The following is a 21,860-nucleotide window of genomic DNA, read 5'->3' as shown; positions in this document are numbered from 1 at the left end:
CTGTTACGCAATGGGGGATGAGATTTGTTTGGTTTACAGGAATATCATACTTTGCGTTCAGCAGAACAAAGAAATGTATACAGGTTTGGAACAACCCGAGGGTGAGTTAATGATCACAGAATATTAATTTTGGGCGAACGGCTATCCCTTTAAGAAACAACGTTTATGTCAGAGCTCATAATTGGTTTTGTCTTCCCCATTCAAGGTACAGTAATTAAACTTTTGAATAAAAGTTTTGTATGACTGAAATAGCTGCCTGGAGGCGTTGCAAACATTGCCCTGTCGAGGAGACTTTCCTTAAAGGATCTTAGGTTACACTAACACTACGCAGCATTATTACTTCACAAACTATTGTCCATTTGGCAGACATTGACATACTGTACAATACATCAGGTGTCAGCCGAGTTCAATATTTGGTTAGGATTTGCATTTCTTCAGTTTTGAAACATGTATACTGATAATTTGTTTACAACCAAACTCCCCGTTTCAAGTAATCAAAACAGTGAACTTCAAAAAAATGATATTCAGACTTCAGACATCCTACAATGACCCTGATGGATGAAACCCATTAAGCCTTAATTTGTGAGTTTCATTTCAACTTTGTGTTGAGTCACGGGGAAATTATTCAGCTCAGACTCAATTTCAGAGACTCGGGGATAAACAGAAGCATCACGGTGATGTAATTCAGTTAACATCTAGGCCTACCTCTTCTTTCAAAGCCTAAGGTGATGCGTTGCCTAAGTTTTCTGAATCTCTTGATCTCCCTCTTTTCTCTCACCTTTTTGGATGAGTGCGACTGCTTTAATTTGATCTTGCTGAAACCTGACTACAGTTTGCAAATTAGTAGAGATGAAAAGGGAATTAGGCTCGGTGAAAAATCAAATTACACAACAAAAGTACTATGGAAAAGCTGTATTAACATAGACAGATATAAGGTATATAGTGACTAAGCAATCTAATTTATATTCAGTAAGAACAGCTGACTTCTGACAGCACGCGCCACAGAGAGAGAGAGAACAGTGAATCTGACTTACAGTTGCATACAGAAGGTGATTAGGATCTAGCGACTGTAAGTATTTAAACAAAGGAGTTTTCAAAAAACCATTTTACGTGTGGAAATATTATCTGACACCCCATATTGCAGGATTTCAAGGTAGCAATGAAAGCTAGACAGTGGTGCTACTTCGTAATGTGTGACTGAATCAAAACATAATATATCATATACAGTCTATTATTTTTTTATTATTTATAATAATATACAAATACACAACCCAAAGGACTACACAACCTTAACATTATGCCCAAAAGAACAACCTTAAGCCTGTCAGAAAAATAAACTGTTACCAAGGACACGAGAACAGCACCAAAAGAGCTCGACCAACATCCCCCAAGAAGCTTTGCAAATGATGGAATCAAGACACTGGCTCATGATCTCTATTCTAAGCTCCCAACTTTTATTTAACAAGATGGGAAAAAAGAGAAAAAGAACGAGAGAAAGAGGGAAAGAGAGAGAAAGAATGCAGGGCAAAATGTGGCACTGAGTTTTCTGCCAGTGCAATAATGCACTTTCAGCTTTGCTCTAGCATGGTGACAGCATATCCCATACTGAATGAGATATGTGTCATGCATCAAACGTCGTAAGTTGAAATTGGAATTGATGATGCCAGACTGAATGATTTTGGGCTGTTGGTATCTGAATGGCAAAAGCTTTGAGGTCAACGTATCTTATGAAACAGATAAGAAAGAGTTATGAAACTCATTATGATTGTGTGCTTACCTCATTGGCGTACACCCAGTGACTGTCTTTGGATGCTAGATTCGTTTCCACAGCCTGCAGAAAAGAAAAGGACAAAGGGATACGAAAATTACTGAAATGAATATAAACAGCAATCTTCAGCTCTGCATGCCAAAGTTTTAAGCTTTACTCAAGCTGGCTGCATAACGAGCCAAGGACACAATTGTACAATGTATTTGTAACAATGTATTGTTGTGAAGCACTCAAAGAAACATTGCATATATGTGTTTGATTTTGCACTTCCTAAACGCATTATTTACACATCTCATCAATGATTTTCAAATAGAATGATATAAAAACTGAGATTAGCTCTGCAGGTGGGGGTTCCTGTGGTTCCTGTTAAAACCTTATTCCTTTTTAGATATAGTAAAAAAATTCTGTCATTATTTATTCACAATGATGTAAATTTGTAATTATACATATACTGTATATACATTATTATTATATTATATGTGACCCTGCAAAACCATTCATGAGTAGCACGGGTATATTTGTAGCAGTAGCCAACAATACCTTGTATCGGTCAAAATTACTGATTTTTCTTTTATGCTAAACATCATTAAGATAATAAGCAAAGATCAAGATCAACTGCAGTTTGATTGATTTTAATTGGAATGCACAATAAAAAAACATGTTTTTTTTAAGGAGTCATCTCATTTTGGAAATAATCTCGTAGCAAGTTAACTGTCACCCGTTCCGTATACGGGACACCGAAGTTTGCTTCAATATTGTGCATGTAATTTCTAATTGAATCATGACGAACTATATATCATTGGAAAGGTGTAAGCCTCTAGAATACAGATTTATTTGTTGTTTTTTTAAATAATTTATGTAGGGAGAGTAATTGATTCTTTTTTATAAAGAGTGTGCTTAGATTTTTTGTTATCGTTTTGCGACCCATATTTTTTTAATGTATTTTTTAATCAAAGTAAAACATAATTTATTTTAATTTATTTTTTACAATAATCCTAACAACATACATTTAATTATTTTTTTGTGTATGTGTGATTTTTTTAGCAATAATCAGCTACTTTTCACTTTTCAAACGAGACCAACGGTCTGTATTCCAAAGAATTCATGAGTTACCGCCATTTTAGTTCCAACATGCGTTTTCATGCGTAGGCTCAAAAAGGGCTCCGACAGTTAACAGTAAACTGAATATAAACTCTCTCTCTATATATATTTTAAAGTTGCATGAAAAAAGCATGATATATCGCAATAGTTTCTATTTTCAATTTCTTTTTTAAAACATAATTTACTAAAAAACATTACTGATGTACATACATTTACATAAATGTATTCATTTGGCAGACGCTTATATCCAAAGCGACTTACATGTAGGAGAGCATATGAATATTTTGTCAACACGCTTAACAGTACCGTTAGTTTACAAGGCCATGCTACTAGGAGGATTAAAGCTGGAATGAGTAAAGGAGAGAATGAACAACAATATCTATATTTATTTTGGACAGTCAGAGAGTTATTGCTTAATCAAATAAATGTGGAACGGGTATGTTTTGAGCAGTTTTTTGAAAGTCATGAGAATGCTGTAGTTAAGGTGAAGGCTGGCAGTTCATTCCACCACAGGGGAATGAGTAAAGGTTTTTGCAAGCGATTTGGTGCTTCGATGTGATGGAACAACCAAGTGTCGCTCATTTTCAGACCGAAGATGACGGGGATGTAGACCTGGAGCATTGAGTTAAGGTAAATGGGCGAATTTGCCGTTATTGTTCTGAAGGCCAGTGTCAGAGATCCGGGCGGCAACTGCCAGCCAGTGAAGTTAAATGCACATCTTGAGATAAAACAATCACACTCATATATTTTAAGATATGTCATTGCAAGTTGTTTTACGATCAAGAAAATTCTAAAATTAAAGTTAGTCTAGGACAAGGGTTAAACGCTGTCCGGGAAACGCCCCAGTGAGTATTATTTTACCCAGCATGTGCAGTAGTGTCTGGGAAAACTAGGCATTGTATTCTTTTATCTCAAAGAAAACAAACGTTTTAAAAGTAATACGCTTTTGAGCGTCTCATCACAAGTTTGTTGTCAATCACTCCGGTATGAGCTCCAGAGCTATAAACACAGTGCTCCTCAGGGGCCAGCGCTCACATGGAGTGTCTGTTTACTCACAAACCCTTGCTGATACATACAGAATAGACTGCAACACAACTTGAAAGTAGTTCAACGATTTAAAGTCTGATAAACTTCCACTGTCTCTCTCAAATCAAATAGCGCACCTGTGGTGATTGGTGGATGTCAATAACATGAAATGGCATGGGTTCCAGTGAGTAATGACGTCAAATCAGTATGCTGTTACTGTATTGCAAAATTCATTTATTCATTTTCTATATTATTGGGAAAGATATGCAGTACCGAATTGCAGTTTACAGAATCAGGTTTAGGGAATATATTGGTTGAACAGTAGGCTGCAATATAAAGATACGGTCAAACTGCATAATGGTTCTAATCACCAACTTTTCTGATCAAATATCTGAATTGGGTATACTGAATCTATACTCTATTTATAAAAAGATAGTGAGATTATATTTTCAAACCACACAGAAAGATGAAAAGCAAAACTAATTTTCTTTCATACAGCATTCCCAAGTGGCCATCTCATGCAGGAAAAGATAAAGAAACAGCCGAGGGGCATCTTGGGGGTTTTGTAAATCAACTTGAAAAATATTGATCCAAATCGTATAAACTGCTCTTAGTTATAGTTGCTGCATGTCACATGCTTCTCATGTGATTCAGTGTAGGGAAAGTAAAAAATCATTGCCACGCATGCAATTTGCAAAACAGACCTAATCATCACATCAAGAATAGGTTTGCCATTTAATCACAAAGATTCTCTGCCGATCCTAACATGCAGTATAGAGACCAGGAACACTCTAGATGTCTCACTTGCATGAAATAAATCATATCATCAGGAGATTTAATGACATTCAACCTGTTATTTGGTTAAAAGGAAGAAAATCAAGCCTTCTATATCCAAAAGAAACTCCTGCTTTCGTGAAAAGACAGCTTTTGATCCTGCTATTCCTCATCTCAACCTTCAAAGTCGCTCATGGCCTTTTGTACAGTCACATTTTCAATTGCACAAAACGTAACGTTATTACGCTGAAATTCCTTCCTTCCTGCCTGCTGTTTTATCATGCTTCAGAAAGAGAATATGGCACATGATCTAACTTTAATAAGAATAGGATGGATATATACTGTACCGTCAGCCTATAGGCCTACGTATATTTGCCAACACTGGACGTTCTTTATTTACTGTTTACAGTGGGATCCAAATCTCGAGCTTTAAACAAATGACATTTCAAACCCCAAACTGTTAATATAGTCCCAGACCTTTGAACCCAATACCTTACAAGATCGTTTTGTTTATAGTTCCAACACATGGACATGGATATTAATTTAAGCACTCAAACTTTATCAACAGCCAATCAAATTTATCTCTGGTCTTGTTCAGCAAAGAAAAACCAACAAACAAAAAGACGGACTTAAGACGTCATAAATCAATTCTTTCTGCAAATTGACTAGTTCTTGAGGGATCCACATCTAAGCACAGCCAATGGAAAAACGTAGCCAAAGTCTTGAAAAGATAAATCCTGACCGTTAGTCCGACTGAGTTTAAGCATTGTTGCTTTGCTTTCTTGAGCTCTTGAGCACTGATTGCAGTGTCCAGAGTCTCTTAAGCTGTGGTGAACCTTGTTCAAAATGTTTCAAAAAGGCAAAGGAATTACTTACCGGCCCTTTAACTTCCTCTGCCTTTTAGCTCAACTGGTAGAAAAGAGCACTAAGAACTCCAGGGTCATGAGGCTCGATTCCTCTAAAACGCACACTCAGATAAAATGCCTAGAATAAAAGTGTGCCAAATGCAAACTGTTTTCCTTTAATCAATGCCGTTTTTGCTATGCACAGTTGCTTTCATTAGTGTTTCATTAGTGAAGTTCTAACAAAGAATTACAGTAAGCACTTATCAGCACCCCAGCAATCCCAGCATGCACTGCTAGCAGGAAAACTTGTATGCCTCCCTAAGGCCTGCCCTCTGTAACCTGTGTGCCTCAATGATACATGCCCACCGCAAAGGTGGGTAAAGCCTCTGCTCTGAGGATCTGCTTAGAACTGAGCTGAGATTTGAGATATCCATCATCTTTCTGTTGAATCGCGCTAGAGTTTGGACTTTGAGTTTGCACTGGAGGGTGCACCCAAAGCGGACCACATAAGTGTACCGATACCGAACAGACCCAAATACAAAAAAGTACTGCACTTTTTGGGACTAAACCAGCTGCCATAGTCAGCTGCGCTGTGTATTATGGAATGAGGACAAGTGTTTGTTGACAGTTTGCACTAGCGTGGCAGCTCGCGGACAAACTTGGAGTTGTGAGGAGGTGGGGAGCCTCATAGTAATTTGGTCAGGTGACCATTTTACATCCCAACTTTCAAAAACTCACAAGAACAGCATGATATTTTCATTTTTTAGCAAACAACTCAGGGAAAGGTGGTTTAATAGATCTGTGGAACAATGTCGGGTTAAGGTAAAGAAACTCTGCCAGCAGTACATCCGAGTGCGGGATGTACAAGTTCCCCTGGTACGATGACCTCGATAATATACTTTGGACAAAACCGAAAGATTCTGTGGATGTTGTTGGGATCGCCATCACAGCTTACAATGATGCAACTGATGCTAGCACAGTTGACTGCGATGTTGACGGTGAGTTAATTTCATTTAAAAAGGCAGTTTAGGAAATACGTTCTGTGATGTGGATGTTGTCACGTGACTGCATTTTGGTTTGTTTCAACTGGTTCGGACCAAAACTATTTGTGTGGTTTGAAAATGAACCAACATCGCAGAAAAATGCTACAATGTATAATTTTTTCCATTGGTTCAGACCAAATGAACCGCATTAAAGGTGAGAAAGCACCCTTAGGGTGACCACCACCCAACAAACTAAATGAGGCACACCACTGAAAGGTAGCATGAAACTGGGATACAACAACGGAATGAAACACTTGTATATATTTTTTCTACCTAATATCTCGAAGAAATAATTTGTTATTTGGTTCATTCCAACTAAAACATATTTAAGGCATAGATAAAATGTTATAGAACATAAAGGCCCGGTTTCACAGAAAAGGCTAAAGGGTAGTCACCGGCTAAAATTAATGCTTGAGCTGTATTAAAAGAAAATAACACGCCCAGAAATATCTTTAGATATGTCAGTGCCATTGTTTTGTCTCTCGGTGAACAACAGTAATGTTTTGCGAATGCATTTTATAAATGCGACTTAAATATACTAATTTATCTAAGGCCTAGTCCTGGCTTAAGCTAAGCCTTGTCTTTGAAACCGGGCAAAAAAAAACATTTTAATGCCGATTTCAATTTAAGGTGTCTCTTCAAATTTTGAGCACAGATCAGACTCGGAGACATCATGTTGTGCACATTGAAGATCTTCTCAAAAAGAGAAAAATAAAAAACAAACAGATGACGAAGATGACGTGCAGGACAACACAAAGTGGGATGGGTGGTCACCCTAGAGGAAGTGTGTCTGGAGGGTCAGATTTTGCCTGACAAATATATCCACGAGGGAAACGATCATATTTATGTAATTAATAATCATCTTTACATACTTAAGAAAATTCTAAATAAACCATCAAAAATGTGGAAAGGTTGATGTGAGGGTTTAGCGTGGGGGTTAGAAAGTATCATTAGCTCAATACGAAAACATAAATATATACAATGTTAAAAACCTTGGTGTGAAGGTTAGGTTTAGGAGTATACATTGTCATTACCATTTTAAAAACAATGTTAGTCTATGAAATGTCCTGACTAATATAACATCACATAAATGTGTGTGTGTGAGAGAGTTAAAGAGAGACAAAGAAAATAAATGTGGAGAAAATGGGCAACAGTACCGAAATCAAAGAGAAAGAGGCAAAATTGGATTATTGGGAAGTAACATGCCTAAATTGTCTCAGTAATTTATACACCTATGGCTCAGAAAATAAATATGTGCTTTGTGAGTGAAAGCACGTATATGCTGCTCTCAGATGGCAATAACAAAACACCTCCATAATTCAATTCTCACTGGCAGAAGAACCATAAAAGAGTAAATGCATCAGCTGAAGTGGATCTGCACTTTAAAATGAAAACCACTCTGCAATCTGCTGCTTTTCACTCCAGATTCTCCTCACTACATCACCTGCCTCTTTCTCAGAAACATCTGTTCCATTCCTGCATTGATTTCACCTTTTGCCCTCTTGGCAGAAAATGTCCTACTAGAAACTTATGTGAAAGTGCGAATATTGTGTTTCAATGCCTCAAACAAACTCAACTAACACAAGACAGAGGTTGTACCGGCGATGTTCCCCTTTGCTGTTACCTAATAAAAGTTGTTGATTTTGAGAAATAAACAACCAACAATAAAGGATGCACCCTTAAAAAAATGCTATGCTAAGAGTAGTTTTCAATTTCTCAGCTAGTGGTTCACAAAGGCCAATCACAAAAAAAATCATAGTAAGCCCTGGGAAAATCTAGAGAATCTCATGGTCAATCTTACAAGAAATCCGTCCAATGAAAGTTTGATGTCTAAACACACAGTGAGGTGAAAGCTCCTCACTCAAAAAACGTTTCATCAAAAAAAAGGGTTTAAGGGATGATGACATACAATCCAGGGATACAATACAATTTCATCTGAACGCCAAAAGATTTACTCAATACTTCAAACCCAGGAATGCCTGTCATACAAAACAAACAATGTTTATGAGTTAAAACTAGGGACAACTTAAAATAGAATTCTTTGTGATGTAATATTGCACCATACGGCACAAAGCGATTGGTTAATGGACAGCAATACTGAGCTCCGAGTGGTTCCTTTATTTCTTAAAGACCAAAGAGGATGGAGAAAAATGCACATGGGCACGAACACACATCTCTTCTTTATTGCTGTGAGCACAAGGTGAATGCATTACCATCAAGCCCTATTCGACAGTGTGAGTGTACCCATGACTCAGAAACATATGTCTTCGAAATAATGACCAGCAAAGATTGCAGAAGCAGAATAAAATCAATATGCACTATCCTGGCAAAAGCCCATCTACCAAATTTGGAAAGGAAGAAAGGACACAGGAGCTTAAAAAAGTCATACATCAGAGATGCATGATAACAGACCAAAACTCACCATATGACAATACTGTTTTTATGTGTATTATTAACCCAACAATAGACACTTCCTGTTCTGCATTTTCTTTAAGTATATGGTCGCTTTGTTTTATATAGTATGTACGTTTTTGTTTCATGTCTATTTTACACGCACGATAGCATTCTGACAAAAGCAAAGTTCACTGGCAAGCACCAATAATTCTAAGAGACTACACAGCAAAAGTGCAGCTAGGCATTTTCCATTACTACCTACTGACAGACCAAGTAAATTGCTTTCCACACTAATAGCTGAAGCTTCCCTTTTAAATTAAGCCAGACTACAAACAAAGAAACTCTAAAAATACACAATAGAATTCATTTAAGAACATTGTCACTTTCTGTTTCTTTTTAATGACTTTGGGCCATCCATTAGAGGCAAACATTTGAAAAATGTGTTTCTTTTATCTTCAGGCAAAGAAGAGCCCATAAAAAGAGAAACTGTGAGAAGCTATAGTGTGTCCTTGCATAAAATGTCACTGACAAATCTACAAACAAACAAAAATCTGTAGGGAGATGATACCACCACCCTTTCTGTGTTGTCAGAGCTTTAAGCAGATCCCTTAAGGACAAAGGAAGGAGAGAGAGAGACAGACAGCTCTGTTCTGGTTGTAATATTATACACTGCCACCAGAAACCAATGGTGAGGCTGTATAGATGGTTTCATCGGACACACGCTCACCAGGCCCGGAGTTAACTTCCCATCTGTGTTTGGTTATTAGTCTGGCTAGTGGCTAGTAATATAAAATGTATTTTAGATTTAATTTATATTCATATTCATTTATTATCATGTTTTCCTGTATATTAATTGCTTTTAATGAAATTAAAATTACTCGAGAGTAAATGATGAATTGTGGAGATCTACCGGAAGTTAAGTTTGGGCCACATAACGTTTATGTTGTTGCCTGAGTAACCGTCTATAAAAGCCTGAGTGTGTCTAAAATAAAAGCATTGGATCTTCAAAGTTCAGCAAAACTAAAGCAGATTAACTATATTTTATATTCAAATGTGTTATTCTATAATTTTATAGTAATACTTATTATTATATAATGTTTGCTCTTCTTGAGGCAAAATTTTAAATGTAAATATACTAAATGTATTTATAATGTTATGTTGCTAAAACAAGTGCCTGGCATTTTTTTTTTAATTGATATAAATTTGATCAAGTGACATCTCACTGACTGAAATGAAACCCAGTCTGTTGAATTATGCAAGTACAGTATTATAGCACTAAGCTTCCGACCATCTCATCCTCAGACCTAGGATTAACTCTACGCTCTGGAGCCAGGCAGCGCTCGTAACAACCATACTGTTTAAATTCTCAAACACTAAAAGTTTGAATCATCTTTTCTTGACAGTCATAAACATCTTCTCGCTTTTTATCTCTCTTTCTTTGCCTCTCCGCAGACCCATCGATACGTGCAACAAACAATCAGCTGAAAGCCAATGAGAATTGATTCCCTGACACGGAGATTTGTGGAAGAGCAGGATGTCTTTGATGGGCTAGGATTGAGTTCAGACTCTTGAATCAAACACCTAGTGATTGCTGTCAATCCGCAACAGTATAAACAAGACGGGAACAGAAAGCGATCCATTCCGAATGAGTGGTACAGGTACGTGTACCTTCGACCGTTATGAAATGTGCTTCACTTTGGAAAACAGCTTTTTCTAGGGATATGCAAAACTGCACGTTTTCACTATTTTGGTGGCTAAAGTTTTCCTTATATCACCATCTTTGTTTGAAACATAAAATTGCAGGTTACTTATCTTTATACGAGTTGGAGTCAAATGACGTCAAAAGAGGCCAAATTCCTTTTACATATGAAGAAGACGTCTGTCAGATAACAGCCAGATGGGGCATAAAAAATATATTTACTTCTTTTCAACACTGATGCTATAATATTACAGATAAAACCAAGCATTGAAAAACACAAATCTACATAAACTAATCCATCACATTCAACAAGATGGACGGTTGATCACACTGACCCATGTTAACTTTTCCCTTTTTCATTTTCACGCGCCTATCACTGCACACAGATTCAAAATTTTGTTTCAGCTCTAATTCTGAGCTGGACCTTGTTAAGTGAGAGCCTGTTGCTATGGCAACTCTTATCCAGGCTTCTCACTCAGAGAGTGTTTAATTGAAGATGGAAGGGCTTTAGACAGTAGCACTCCACTCAGGGGGGCATCAGGTATTCATGTGACTGTGAAAATGAACATTAAGAGGGGTGACTATCTATCCACCATTTGAATTAAGAATATGAAATCAATACACTTGAGGCAAAACAAAAGAAAAACAGACATCCTCAGGGAAACCTAAGAAATCTATTAACTTATTTATTACTCTTTCATGTGGTGATATGTTAGGGTCTTTTCTTGCCTGCGGTTATACGCATTTGCATGCATAAACATGTATAAGGTGCAGGATGCACAAGTCAGTCACACATTAATTAAGTCCATGAATCTAAATAAGGCAAACAGGCTCTCCATTTATAACTGACTCCGTCAACTAACAAGGACCTTGATTAAATATTTTATCATTCACAAAGTCCTCCCTGCATTTGCTTACTCTAATACCCGTTGCCATGACGAAAACAATTGACCTCCCTATTTATGTTAATACATGCACTGCCCTGATTCTGAACTGAAGGTTGATGTTGACAGTCTGGAACAAACCAGCACCAACCTCCATTATGTGGAACATCTTGGTTATGTATGTAACCTCAGTTCCCTGATGGAGGGAACGAGACGTTATGTCGAGAACGACAGATGGGGTTCGCCCTTGAGAACCAATCAACTCTGACTACTATAGAAAAGGCCAATGAAATTTGCTGAATGTCCGGTATAAAAGGAAGCCGGCGTGCAGTATTCATTTACCTCTTGTTCTGAAGAGCCTGAGAGCCTCTCATGACTGCAGCTGAATACGATACATGTTTGTGGCATAAGGGACACAACATCTCGTTCCCTCCATCAGGGAAGACGTTCCCTTTTCCTGGGAGTGTCAACTCGAAGCTTTGGCGAAACTGTAACCTTCCAGTGTGGTGGTCGGGGGTTTTCTTTCTAGGATAAAGATGGGTACTGCCCTGACCAGTAACCTTTCACGGACGGAGCCATAGCTCTCTACTGGCAAGAGGCCGTCCGGCTCGGGTTTACACCGGGTAACCGCAACTTCCTTAATCAGGGATGCGCTGCAGAGGCCACCTCCTACCCGTGGGGAGGAATATGGTGGATATAGGTAAGGTCTCGTCCTTGGAGGAGAACGCATGGAACGTGTGGACTGAGTAGTTAACCGCGATGTGGAGGTCCACCTGGGGAAGCTCATGGGTTACCAAGAGTGGGAACCATTCTCATGAGGATATATCAGACGGAACAGACCACGGAGGGGATGTTACAGTGTCAGATAGTACTAGGTCCGGTTAGAGCTATCTGTGATAGTTCATATGGTGTCCCGGCCTAAGGGGGAAGGCTGCTCTGCCCAGCCAACCTCCAGGGGGTGCTTGCTTAGTGATGGATGGAATGCGTGTTCTTCACCAGTGTTTGGGTAAGAAGGAAGGTTGGTGTGGTACCAGTTTCTTAGCCATGCGTTTGGGTAAGAAAAAAGGTAGATAGCACACTGACCCAACCTCTTGGAGGGTGGGAAAGTGCTTTCGCAGGCATACGCCCCCCCCCCCCGATGCCAGTCCTACATGTCGCCACGCAGGTTGTGGGCTGACATCGGGTTTACACGAAGGTTGTTAACCCTAGTGAAGATGTTTGGGCGTAGCCAAACCCGCAGCTCTACAGATGTTTGCTAGAGAGGCGCTTCTGGCCAGTGCCCATGAGGTGGCTATACCCCGTGTGGAGTAAGCCCTCACTGCCAGTGGGCATGGGAGATTCTGAGATCGGAATGCTGTCATAACGGCATCCACGACCCAGTGCGCCAGCCTCTGCTTGGAGACAGCCTTCCTTTCTGCTGTCCTCCAACACAGACAAGGAGCTGGTCAGAGCTACTGAAGCTCTGCGTGCGGTCCAGGACACAACACGGATGGGGTTGGGTCTTCCTCCCAATGAATGCTTGGAGGTCCCCTACCCTCTTGAAGGAAGCGAGCGCCAACAGGAGGGCCGTCTTACTAGTTAGGTTAGGAAGATCGGAACCTCCGAGGGGCTCTTGGACCCACACTAGGGTCTCAAGAGGGTATTGAGCGGAGGTGAGGCGGATTCTGCCCTCTCGCGCCCCTAAGGAAACTTGTGACCAGGACGTGTTGCCCTAGAAACTTTCCATCGACTGAGTCGTGATGAGTGGCGATAGCGACTACATACACATTCAGTGTGGAGGGGAGATGTTGGTCTCCAGTCTCGTAAGAAGGACAACACAATCCTGATAGACCACCTCAGTGGGTCTTTCTCGTTGAGAGAGACACCAGGACGAGAAGAGGAACCGTCTAGATAGTTTTGTACCCGCACAACGTTTTCCCCAAGGGGAGAAAGGGAGGCTTCCACGATCTTCGTGAAGACCCATGGAGATAGGGACAGACCGAAAGGGAGGACTCTGGTTTGATATGCCCGCCCCTCGAACGCGAATCATAGGAACGGCCGGTGTCGAGGGAGGATCGAGACATGAAAGTAAGCGTCCTTCAACTTTCGCCCTCTAGGCGGCCGAGTCGCGGCGCGGTGCTTCTTCACCGTCAAAAACTGCTGGGGGCAGTCCTCGACGGTGTTACCAACAACCCTACCTGCGAGATGGGTGCATCAAGAAAGCGGACTTCCTTGGTGTCACTCTTCTGCACAAGGTATAGCCGGGGGTGTCTCTCCTGGACCACTACCGTGGACATCGTCCGTCCCAGGGCTCGTACCCGGGTCGGCCTCACCCTCATGGAACTCTCTCAACGCCCTGGCCTGGCGGACCTGCAGGATGGCCATGGCCTAGAGAGAGGAGGCAGCCTGGCCCGCAGCAGCGCAAGCTTTCAACACCAGTGATGCCGGAGTCCTACACGCTTTGGACGGCACAGGTGCACCGCAGCCACACGTTCCACCCGGGGGATCTCGACATAGCCTTTGGCTGCCCCACCATCGAGGGAAGTAAGGTAGCCGGAGCTGGTTTGACTGGAGCGGGCCGTGAGGGGAGCGCTCAAAATTTATACAGCTCTTAATGCAATTCCGGGAAATAAATGGCTGCTGGGGTTGGAGCTCTGTTTCGTCAGAGTCGGATGCCAGTCTCCCTCCTAAACTAGCTGCCAGCTATCTAACTCTCACTTAAGCTTAACCTCTGTATTTGGAAAATTCCACACAGAGATTAACCTTTACATAACAAAAATAAAGTTTTGACCAATGGGTTTCAACAATATGGATTGCTCAGTTGTCAATTTTTGGAGATTTAAATACCAGTGTTAAGTCTTCTTCATTGTCAGGTAAGTGTCACATTCTGAAGTCACATCCATAAAAGTCCATACTCTTCATAAATGGGGGCATAAAAATTATAATTTCATGTTCTGTGAAGAGCCAACTCTTCTCAATTTGTTGGGCATTACTGATCCTGGTTTGCACATTTTCATTAACAGAAATCCTACAAGGTATGGGGGGGTGTAGGAAAATATAAACAGACGTTTCAATACAACATTCTCTGAGAGTTTGTGTTTGACTAAAATGTCACATCCATAACGCTGGAATTGCCCATTTGTGTCTGTGTGTGGTAAGGCAGGATAAAAAATAGGTCAAAGGATTAAAACAATAAAAGTAAATGGAGAGTCCTTATAATGCAATTGCAGCTTGTGAATATAATGTATTTGTACTTGAACAAGAAGTGCACAGACCTCCGTTCCTGCAGTGAATTATATTCTGAATTGAATAATTCTAATGAACAGTATTTGTAATTTTAAGATAAAAGATGTAAGGGAATGAAATCACTGACCTTCTGAAAATGTGTGTTCTCAAAAAAACAGTAAAACAAATCTATGTGTCTGTGTGAGTGCATATGTACAAAGGATGCCGTTTGAAGTCTTTGTTACAGCAGCTTTCTATGAGAAAAAAATTAAGGCATTCATGCAACATGACAGACAAATTGCTCATTCTGTGCCCACCTGGACATTAACTTAGTGGGCAGTTAGCGTATAAGTTCTGTTTTCCTTTAAATGCTGCTGTTCGCACTTGACCACACTCTTTGAATCGGCTCCTCCAGAGATTAAGGCTTCTCAATTCACATATGTGCACATGCTTCATTATAAACTCAGATGCTGTCAGTTGAGTTTTATGCCATAACAAGGGCTCTAAATAATTCATAATAAATTCTGCATGTTCAAAGACGCAAAGCGTGTTCATAGCACATGCCGAGGCGGATTCCTCAGACGCTTGACTGTGTTTATGTTGCCCTACACAGCATAGTAAAAGAGGGGAATCTGACCTTCTGCATCTGTGTGATGCTTATTTCGCTCTGATAACAAGCCTGTGGTAGATGGTGATGAGAATTAAGACTATTTAAACTGAAATGTGGTTTTCCAAGCTGGTTTCTGGAATTTATTTTTAAACACGCAACCGATGCTGCCACTGTTTTAAAGAAATGTTTCTTTTTTCACTGACAGCATTATCTTTGGTGGTGCAGAAGTGATCTAATTTACACACTGAGAGATTTATTTAAGAGAAAAAAATGCATAAAGAGAAATTATTCACACGATTTGCTGTTCTCTTGACCTATCGCTTCTGTTTAAGAGGACCCATAAGCAAAGCGCCTTTTATGGGTGCCCTGTTGGCTCCCAAAAGATACATGCAGCGATGCTTTCTCGAAATTGGATAACAGACCTGTGATTATTATGTGAATAATATTTGCAATCAAGATCATTCAATTTAGGAGAGAGTGGGAAAACACATATGCTGAAGATTACTACTAAATGAAGTGTCGATGTGATACAGTGATAGTGCTTATTTGCTGAACAGAACAGTAGCTCACACGCTGCAAGATTCTCCTCACAACCATTTTAATTTCAATAATGGAGAACTTTAGATAAACTGTAAACTGAACAGAATTTTACTATTCTTCAATAGTCAAGGCAACACAAGTGTGAAGCATGGATTATTGTGGATATATAATACTGTGTTTGCTAGGGGTGACTCCGAATAGGTGAAGATTCGATTGGAGGGGCCTGATTCGACTACCGATCTCACAGTCAAACCTTCGCAGAGGTATTATGCAATGGAGATCATGCCATTTTGGTTATATGGGTAGGAACGTAGCAGACGGTCAAGCACTGCGCAGCCAAAAATATGATTTATGATGTAAAGAAATGGGACATTTTAGGGTTGGGTACCGAACCGCCCGGCGCATATGAGCGAGCAAGCACGACGCAGACTTCCGGAACTTGTCATTCTCTGAATTGAAAGCAAGCATGCCCATCAGGAAGACAGAGAAAGAGTGCACAGGGAAAAAGGTGAAAGGGACTTTTTTAACTGTTTAAATGGTAAAATGCTTTATTGCATTCCTCCTTTACATGCGGTAACTTTTTTGGTAGTTCATTTTTAATTGCCATTTGTAAAAAATATTTTATTATTATCAAGTAGTTTAAAAATAGTTTTGAGGCGAGATATAGTCTAGTATTGTATGGCACAGCATTGTTACAATCAGGATGTTTTATTTTCTATTTTACTTCTTCACAAACCATGGTGGTATAACATCTGTACGCTATGCATTGACAATTGACGGTTACATACACTGTAAAACTTTGCTGTAATTGCGCAGCAGGTTTGCCAGTAAATTACTGTAGATTTAATGTACAATTGTGTTTCAAGCATAATCGTAACTAGGCTATATATTTTTATTTCATAAAACAAGACTGGATATCTCGGGTCACTTTTCTTGTTGACCCGAATGTAAATATGTCGTAATTTAAGAAGTTTTTAATATTTCTTCATAAAATAAGAGAAAAATGCTTAGGAAAAATGTTTTTTTTTTGCAGTGTTGCTGTGCTAATGCCTGTCTCTTCTTGCTCATTTTGAATCTCAAAAGTCAAAGTGTTTTAATTTTGGTTAAAGTAGTTGAAAACAGTACTAATTTGATATTAATATTAAGAATATTAAGTAGTAATTTAATCTACAGTAAATTACTGGCAAACCTGCTGCAAAAACGACAGCAAAGTTTTACAGTGTACTGTTTATTTACATCTGGCCCTTTTCCCATTTTTGGATTACAGTCCACACGCTTTAAAACAACTGGAACCGAAAACATATCACAGCATTTCGAAGAAATGATCTTTACCCACCTTGAAACTTTTATTGGCCATTAGTTGCGAATAAAACATTAAAATGCACAAAGTCTTGTTCAGAAAATGAACTCTAAACCTTGGAGTGCCATTTCAGAATCTGAAGAGACAGTGGGTGTGTGAAGCTAATTTGCAGAGGCGTGAATGTTCCTCTGGATAATTTCATTTCCTCTCTTTTTCTCAGACGCTTTGGTGGTAATAACAGGCTTTAGAGAAAAAGAAAAACAACAAAATATAAACAGTGGTTTTAAAATGGCTTAAGCAGATACTCTTGACTGACCAATTTGTGGCACGAACAATTGGAGCCAGCTGTAACGGTGAATAAAACAGCTCTTTATTATTGTTATTGTAAGTCACTTCAACAAAACAAGCTGAAATCTTTCAGTGGGTGGGGCAGATATTCATGCCAATTTTTCACATCAGTTAGAAATGCATACTGAATAGCAAGCTAGCAGTTCTGTACAATAACATCCTTCCATAGATCTCATTAAGTCATTGAAATACTTCTGGGATACTGTTCTTAATCTCAGCAGAAATCAAGAACCTAGTAAAATAACTCAATTTAGCAGTTTACCCACAATTAGGCAAATTGACCCGTCTGAATATGCCTGTTACATTTAATGGGATTGACATATTTAAAGTCAAATTTGACAAAGGAACACCCTCACGCTCTTACAAACACTTATGCACATTATATAAAGTAAAGCGAAGATCGTCCAATCAGCTTCCATTCAGTGTCTGCCTCAATCTCTTTCTCTGTTACATATACTGTAAATAAATTGCAGACACCATTGTCTTCTCACATTTGCTCATGATTATTATTTGTTAGGCTTGAGCAGGTGTTATTAACCTCACTTAGAGGTGTGACATTTTCAATTTTTCGAAAAACTTTGAGCTTTATTGGTACATTAAATACATTGATTTTATAAATAAAACCAATTATGCAGTACAAAATATTAATTGTGTAACATATTAATCATCATATTTGAAATTGGTTTAGAAAAGAGGTTTTAGCTGAGAAGAGCGAGTGAAGAAAATTCAATAAAAATAACCGAAAGGAGCAATAGAATGATTACACGCTGATCATGTAGTTCATATAGTACAACACAAGCTCAAGTGACTATGAGTTTATGGCTTTCTGCTCACCTGCTGTGAAAACTAATTAATTCACCGGTTTTGCGATCAATAAAACCACAGCCTATGCCTGCATTTTGTTTCATAATGCCAACCTGATCTTACAAGAAACTGCCTGGCTAGACCGATCTTTTCAAGGACAAAATCTAAAGATTAAGTCTTTAAATGACACACACATTGACAACTTAAAGAGTTTTTCATGAAAGTCAACCACACTATTTTTGGTAACGTAACAATAAGCTTCCATTCATTTACATTAGTTAAAGCATTAACTAACATCAACTAACAAGCAACATATTTGTTTATCTGTGTTAATGTTTGTTAATACAATGCAATTGGTAATTGTTGCTCTTGTTAGCTCATTGTGCTTTAACTAACATTAACAGATACAAATGTTTAAATGAACATTAGGTATACATGCTTAAGAATTTTTCTTTTCATTGTTAGCTAATGCTGACTAATGTAAAAAGAACAAAATTGTAAGGTGTTACCCTGTTTTTCAGATTGTTGTACACATGCGTCTTTGACTCTTGCCATGTGATATCTCACACCGCTACCCAGTGGTCTCCTAAAGTTTAGATTTCTGTAACAAGAGGAAACTATAGAGTTATATCATTCATTTTGTGTCACACTCATGAGGCTGCCACTTAGTCCCTATCCAGTTCTCTATTCTGGATGATGTCCAAATGGGAAGTAACTACACTTAAAGATCTAGCCATTATTGTACATTTTACATGACACCGATGCAAGATGAAGCTGATTATGTGTGTTTACATACATGGGGTGCTAAAGAGTGATGGGAAAAAGAAGACGACACCATGATCAAAGCCTGTATTTTCCAATCACTCCTTCCTCCATTAGTTTGATGAATGAGGCGAATCCACCCCACAGACAGGGCCAAAGTCCTGAAAAATGATGCAATTACATGTCTTTGAATAGAGGGGGGTGTGTGAAAGAGAAAGAGAGAGAGAAAGAGGTAGGATACGTCTTTGTGGATATTTCCAAAAGAAATAAGAAAGGAACATTCACTCTTTTTCTCTATTAAATGCCCCTGTGCTGGAATCCGTCATACAATCGCTGACCTGGATAAAGCCGTTACGCCACAATAGAAAAACAAACTCACTCGCTATCAAAAAGTGAACAAAATCTTGCTTTATACATAGATGAAGCTGTTTGTTGGCCCACAGTGATCCCGTCTTTTGCGATGTGCACAGATTGATCTTTAATTTGACTTTTAGAGCTGTATGGAAATAAGGTCATTTTGACTTTGTGTTTGTGTAAATTCAACCATTGCTGGGGTGAAGTCTGGCCTGTGAGTAGTTCACTTGTGATCTGCCCATATTGAATACTCTCCATACTTCCTGAATTTTCCTAGCTTCTCATATTGATTAATAACTACAAATAATTACAATAAAGGGTACTAATATATAAATCATCTTAATATCTGAATCGTTTTCTCCTGATGGTACTTTGATGCTCTTAAAGTAATTTTAACACATTGTTACGCGTTTCTTTCAACCTTTTGTATTCAATACTTAAAACTTTCAAAACAGCAGTCACAAACACATTAGTAAAATTATAACAACAGCTGCTCTGATTCTTGTTGACACTGTATATTCCTCATATTACTCAGATGTCTTGAATTTCCACATATTGAGCATTCTTTACATAATAGAGAACATCAGAAAATAATCATGAAGCAACAGCAGTCACATTAACTGTATACAATTCTGATTAATTTGAAGTCAATGACAATATAAGCGTCTAAACAAATTAATTACCAAAAATGTTCTTAATATGCTAATACTTAACCAAACATTATTATTTCAGAAACCAATGAGCTTCATCTATATTTGTAGAACATGACCAAAGGGACATGCTATTAACCACACTATCACATGAAGACTATAAATTAAGTCAAGTATAAAGATAAAATAATGGTAAACTGTTTAACCTTAAGAGATAATTTAAAAAATTCAAAATAGAACTGGAAAAATATATCATTTTCACATGGATATTAAATAAGTTTGACATTGTTCACAACGTTTTGCTTCAACTGCAGGGAATTCGACCTGTCCTTGAAGTTATTTCCAACAAAAATTACATATTTATTATCCCATATTTAGTAAAAGGCTTCTTTTGCTGTCTCATTACCTTTATACTTCCCCTGGTCTGTTTAAAACACTAGACTCTAAATGGCACCAGCGGAGAATATGCAAATCCCACAAAGGACATTTTAATGTCTTTTCAGAGTATACAACGCAGAACTTAGTAGTTTAAGTAGCTTTTAATGACCCTCTAAAACAAAGACAAACCAGCCTAAATATGACTGAAGCTGAAAAGTTTATTTATGCTGTTGCTGCTACAATTTGGCATTTGCTCAACTACAATGCAACACATTGATTTCATTTTTGTTTGACAAAAAAATAATACACTAATAAAACTCTAGCCTCAATGAAATAAAATAACAACAAAATTCTTTGTTGCCACTAAATGGTATAAAATGGATCCAAAGTGAAGAATTAGCTACTATGGATTGTAAAAATGCAACGCATTTGAACTATACATTTCATAAGAAACTTAAATCTCACCAAACGGAACCATCAAAAGCACCAAACTGAACAATCAAAGATTGTCCATAGCACATCATATATCGCCTAAAATGGATGAAACATCTGCATTTGGCAGGCGATTGTCTCCAAAGGGACATTAAAGTTGAGAATTCATGATGAGTAATTGTGAACCATGAGTTAAGTAACATGAAAAGTCTATGTTACCTAGTTCTACAGTGAGCTCGTACAGACATTGTTTATTGAAAAATGCCAGGACTATCAAGGGCTTTTCAAGCACATTTCTGTGACTTATCATCATTCTGAAAACTGATAAAGTCTAAATGCACATTGTTTACCACTGAAATTTTGGGATCCACAGACCACAAAAGAGAAGAGCTTCCAAAAACAACTCTTAATACTTAAGATCAGAAAACCAGGAGACGAACACCATGAGACGAACACCAGGAGACGAACACCAGGAGACGAACACCAGAAGACGAACACCAGGAGACGAACACCAGGAGACGAACACCAGGAGACGAACACCAGGAGACGAACACCAGGAGACGAACACCATGAGACGAACACCAGGAGACGAACACCAGGAGACGAACACCAGGAGACGAACACCAGGAGACGAACACCAGGACACGAACACCAGGACACGAACACCAGGACACGAACACCAGGACACGAACACCAGGACACGAACACCAGGACACAAACACCAGGACACAAACACCAGGACACAAACACCAGATGACTTCCACAGGTAACATAACAAAGACAAGACAACAATGGGAGAACAGAATGAGTATTTATGCAGTCCTGATAACTAGGGGGATGGCTGGCAGGTGAGGCAGATGACTGACACGGAATAGGTGAGTGAGCATGGAGAATGTTGAAGATGTAGTCCAGGGGAAAAACTAGGGAAAACAGGGATGGGTACC

The 21,860-nt window shown here is 38.8% G+C and overlaps 1 protein-coding gene across 3 annotated transcripts in view; it reads right to left on the bottom strand.

The window, feature by feature from the left end:
* Nucleotides 1-21,860, bottom strand: part of grid1a (glutamate receptor, ionotropic, delta 1a) — a 207,576-nt gene that overhangs the window by 34,322 nt on the left and 151,394 nt on the right. For all 3 annotated transcript variants that reach the window (XM_056768187.1, XM_056768189.1, XM_056768188.1), the window contains exon 5: nt 1,778-1,831. In XM_056768187.1, the coding sequence (XP_056624165.1) occupies nt 1,778-1,831 (54 nt within the window). The remainder of the gene's footprint in view (nt 1-1,777; nt 1,832-21,860) is intronic.

Source organism: Triplophysa dalaica, chromosome 15, assembly GCF_015846415.1.
Source record: "Triplophysa dalaica isolate WHDGS20190420 chromosome 15, ASM1584641v1, whole genome shotgun sequence".
In the NCBI taxonomy this organism is placed as follows: Eukaryota; Metazoa; Chordata; class Actinopteri; order Cypriniformes; family Nemacheilidae; genus Triplophysa; species Triplophysa dalaica.
Note: the sequence above shows the minus strand (reverse complement) of the source record. Positions and strands in the feature narration are given on the sequence as shown.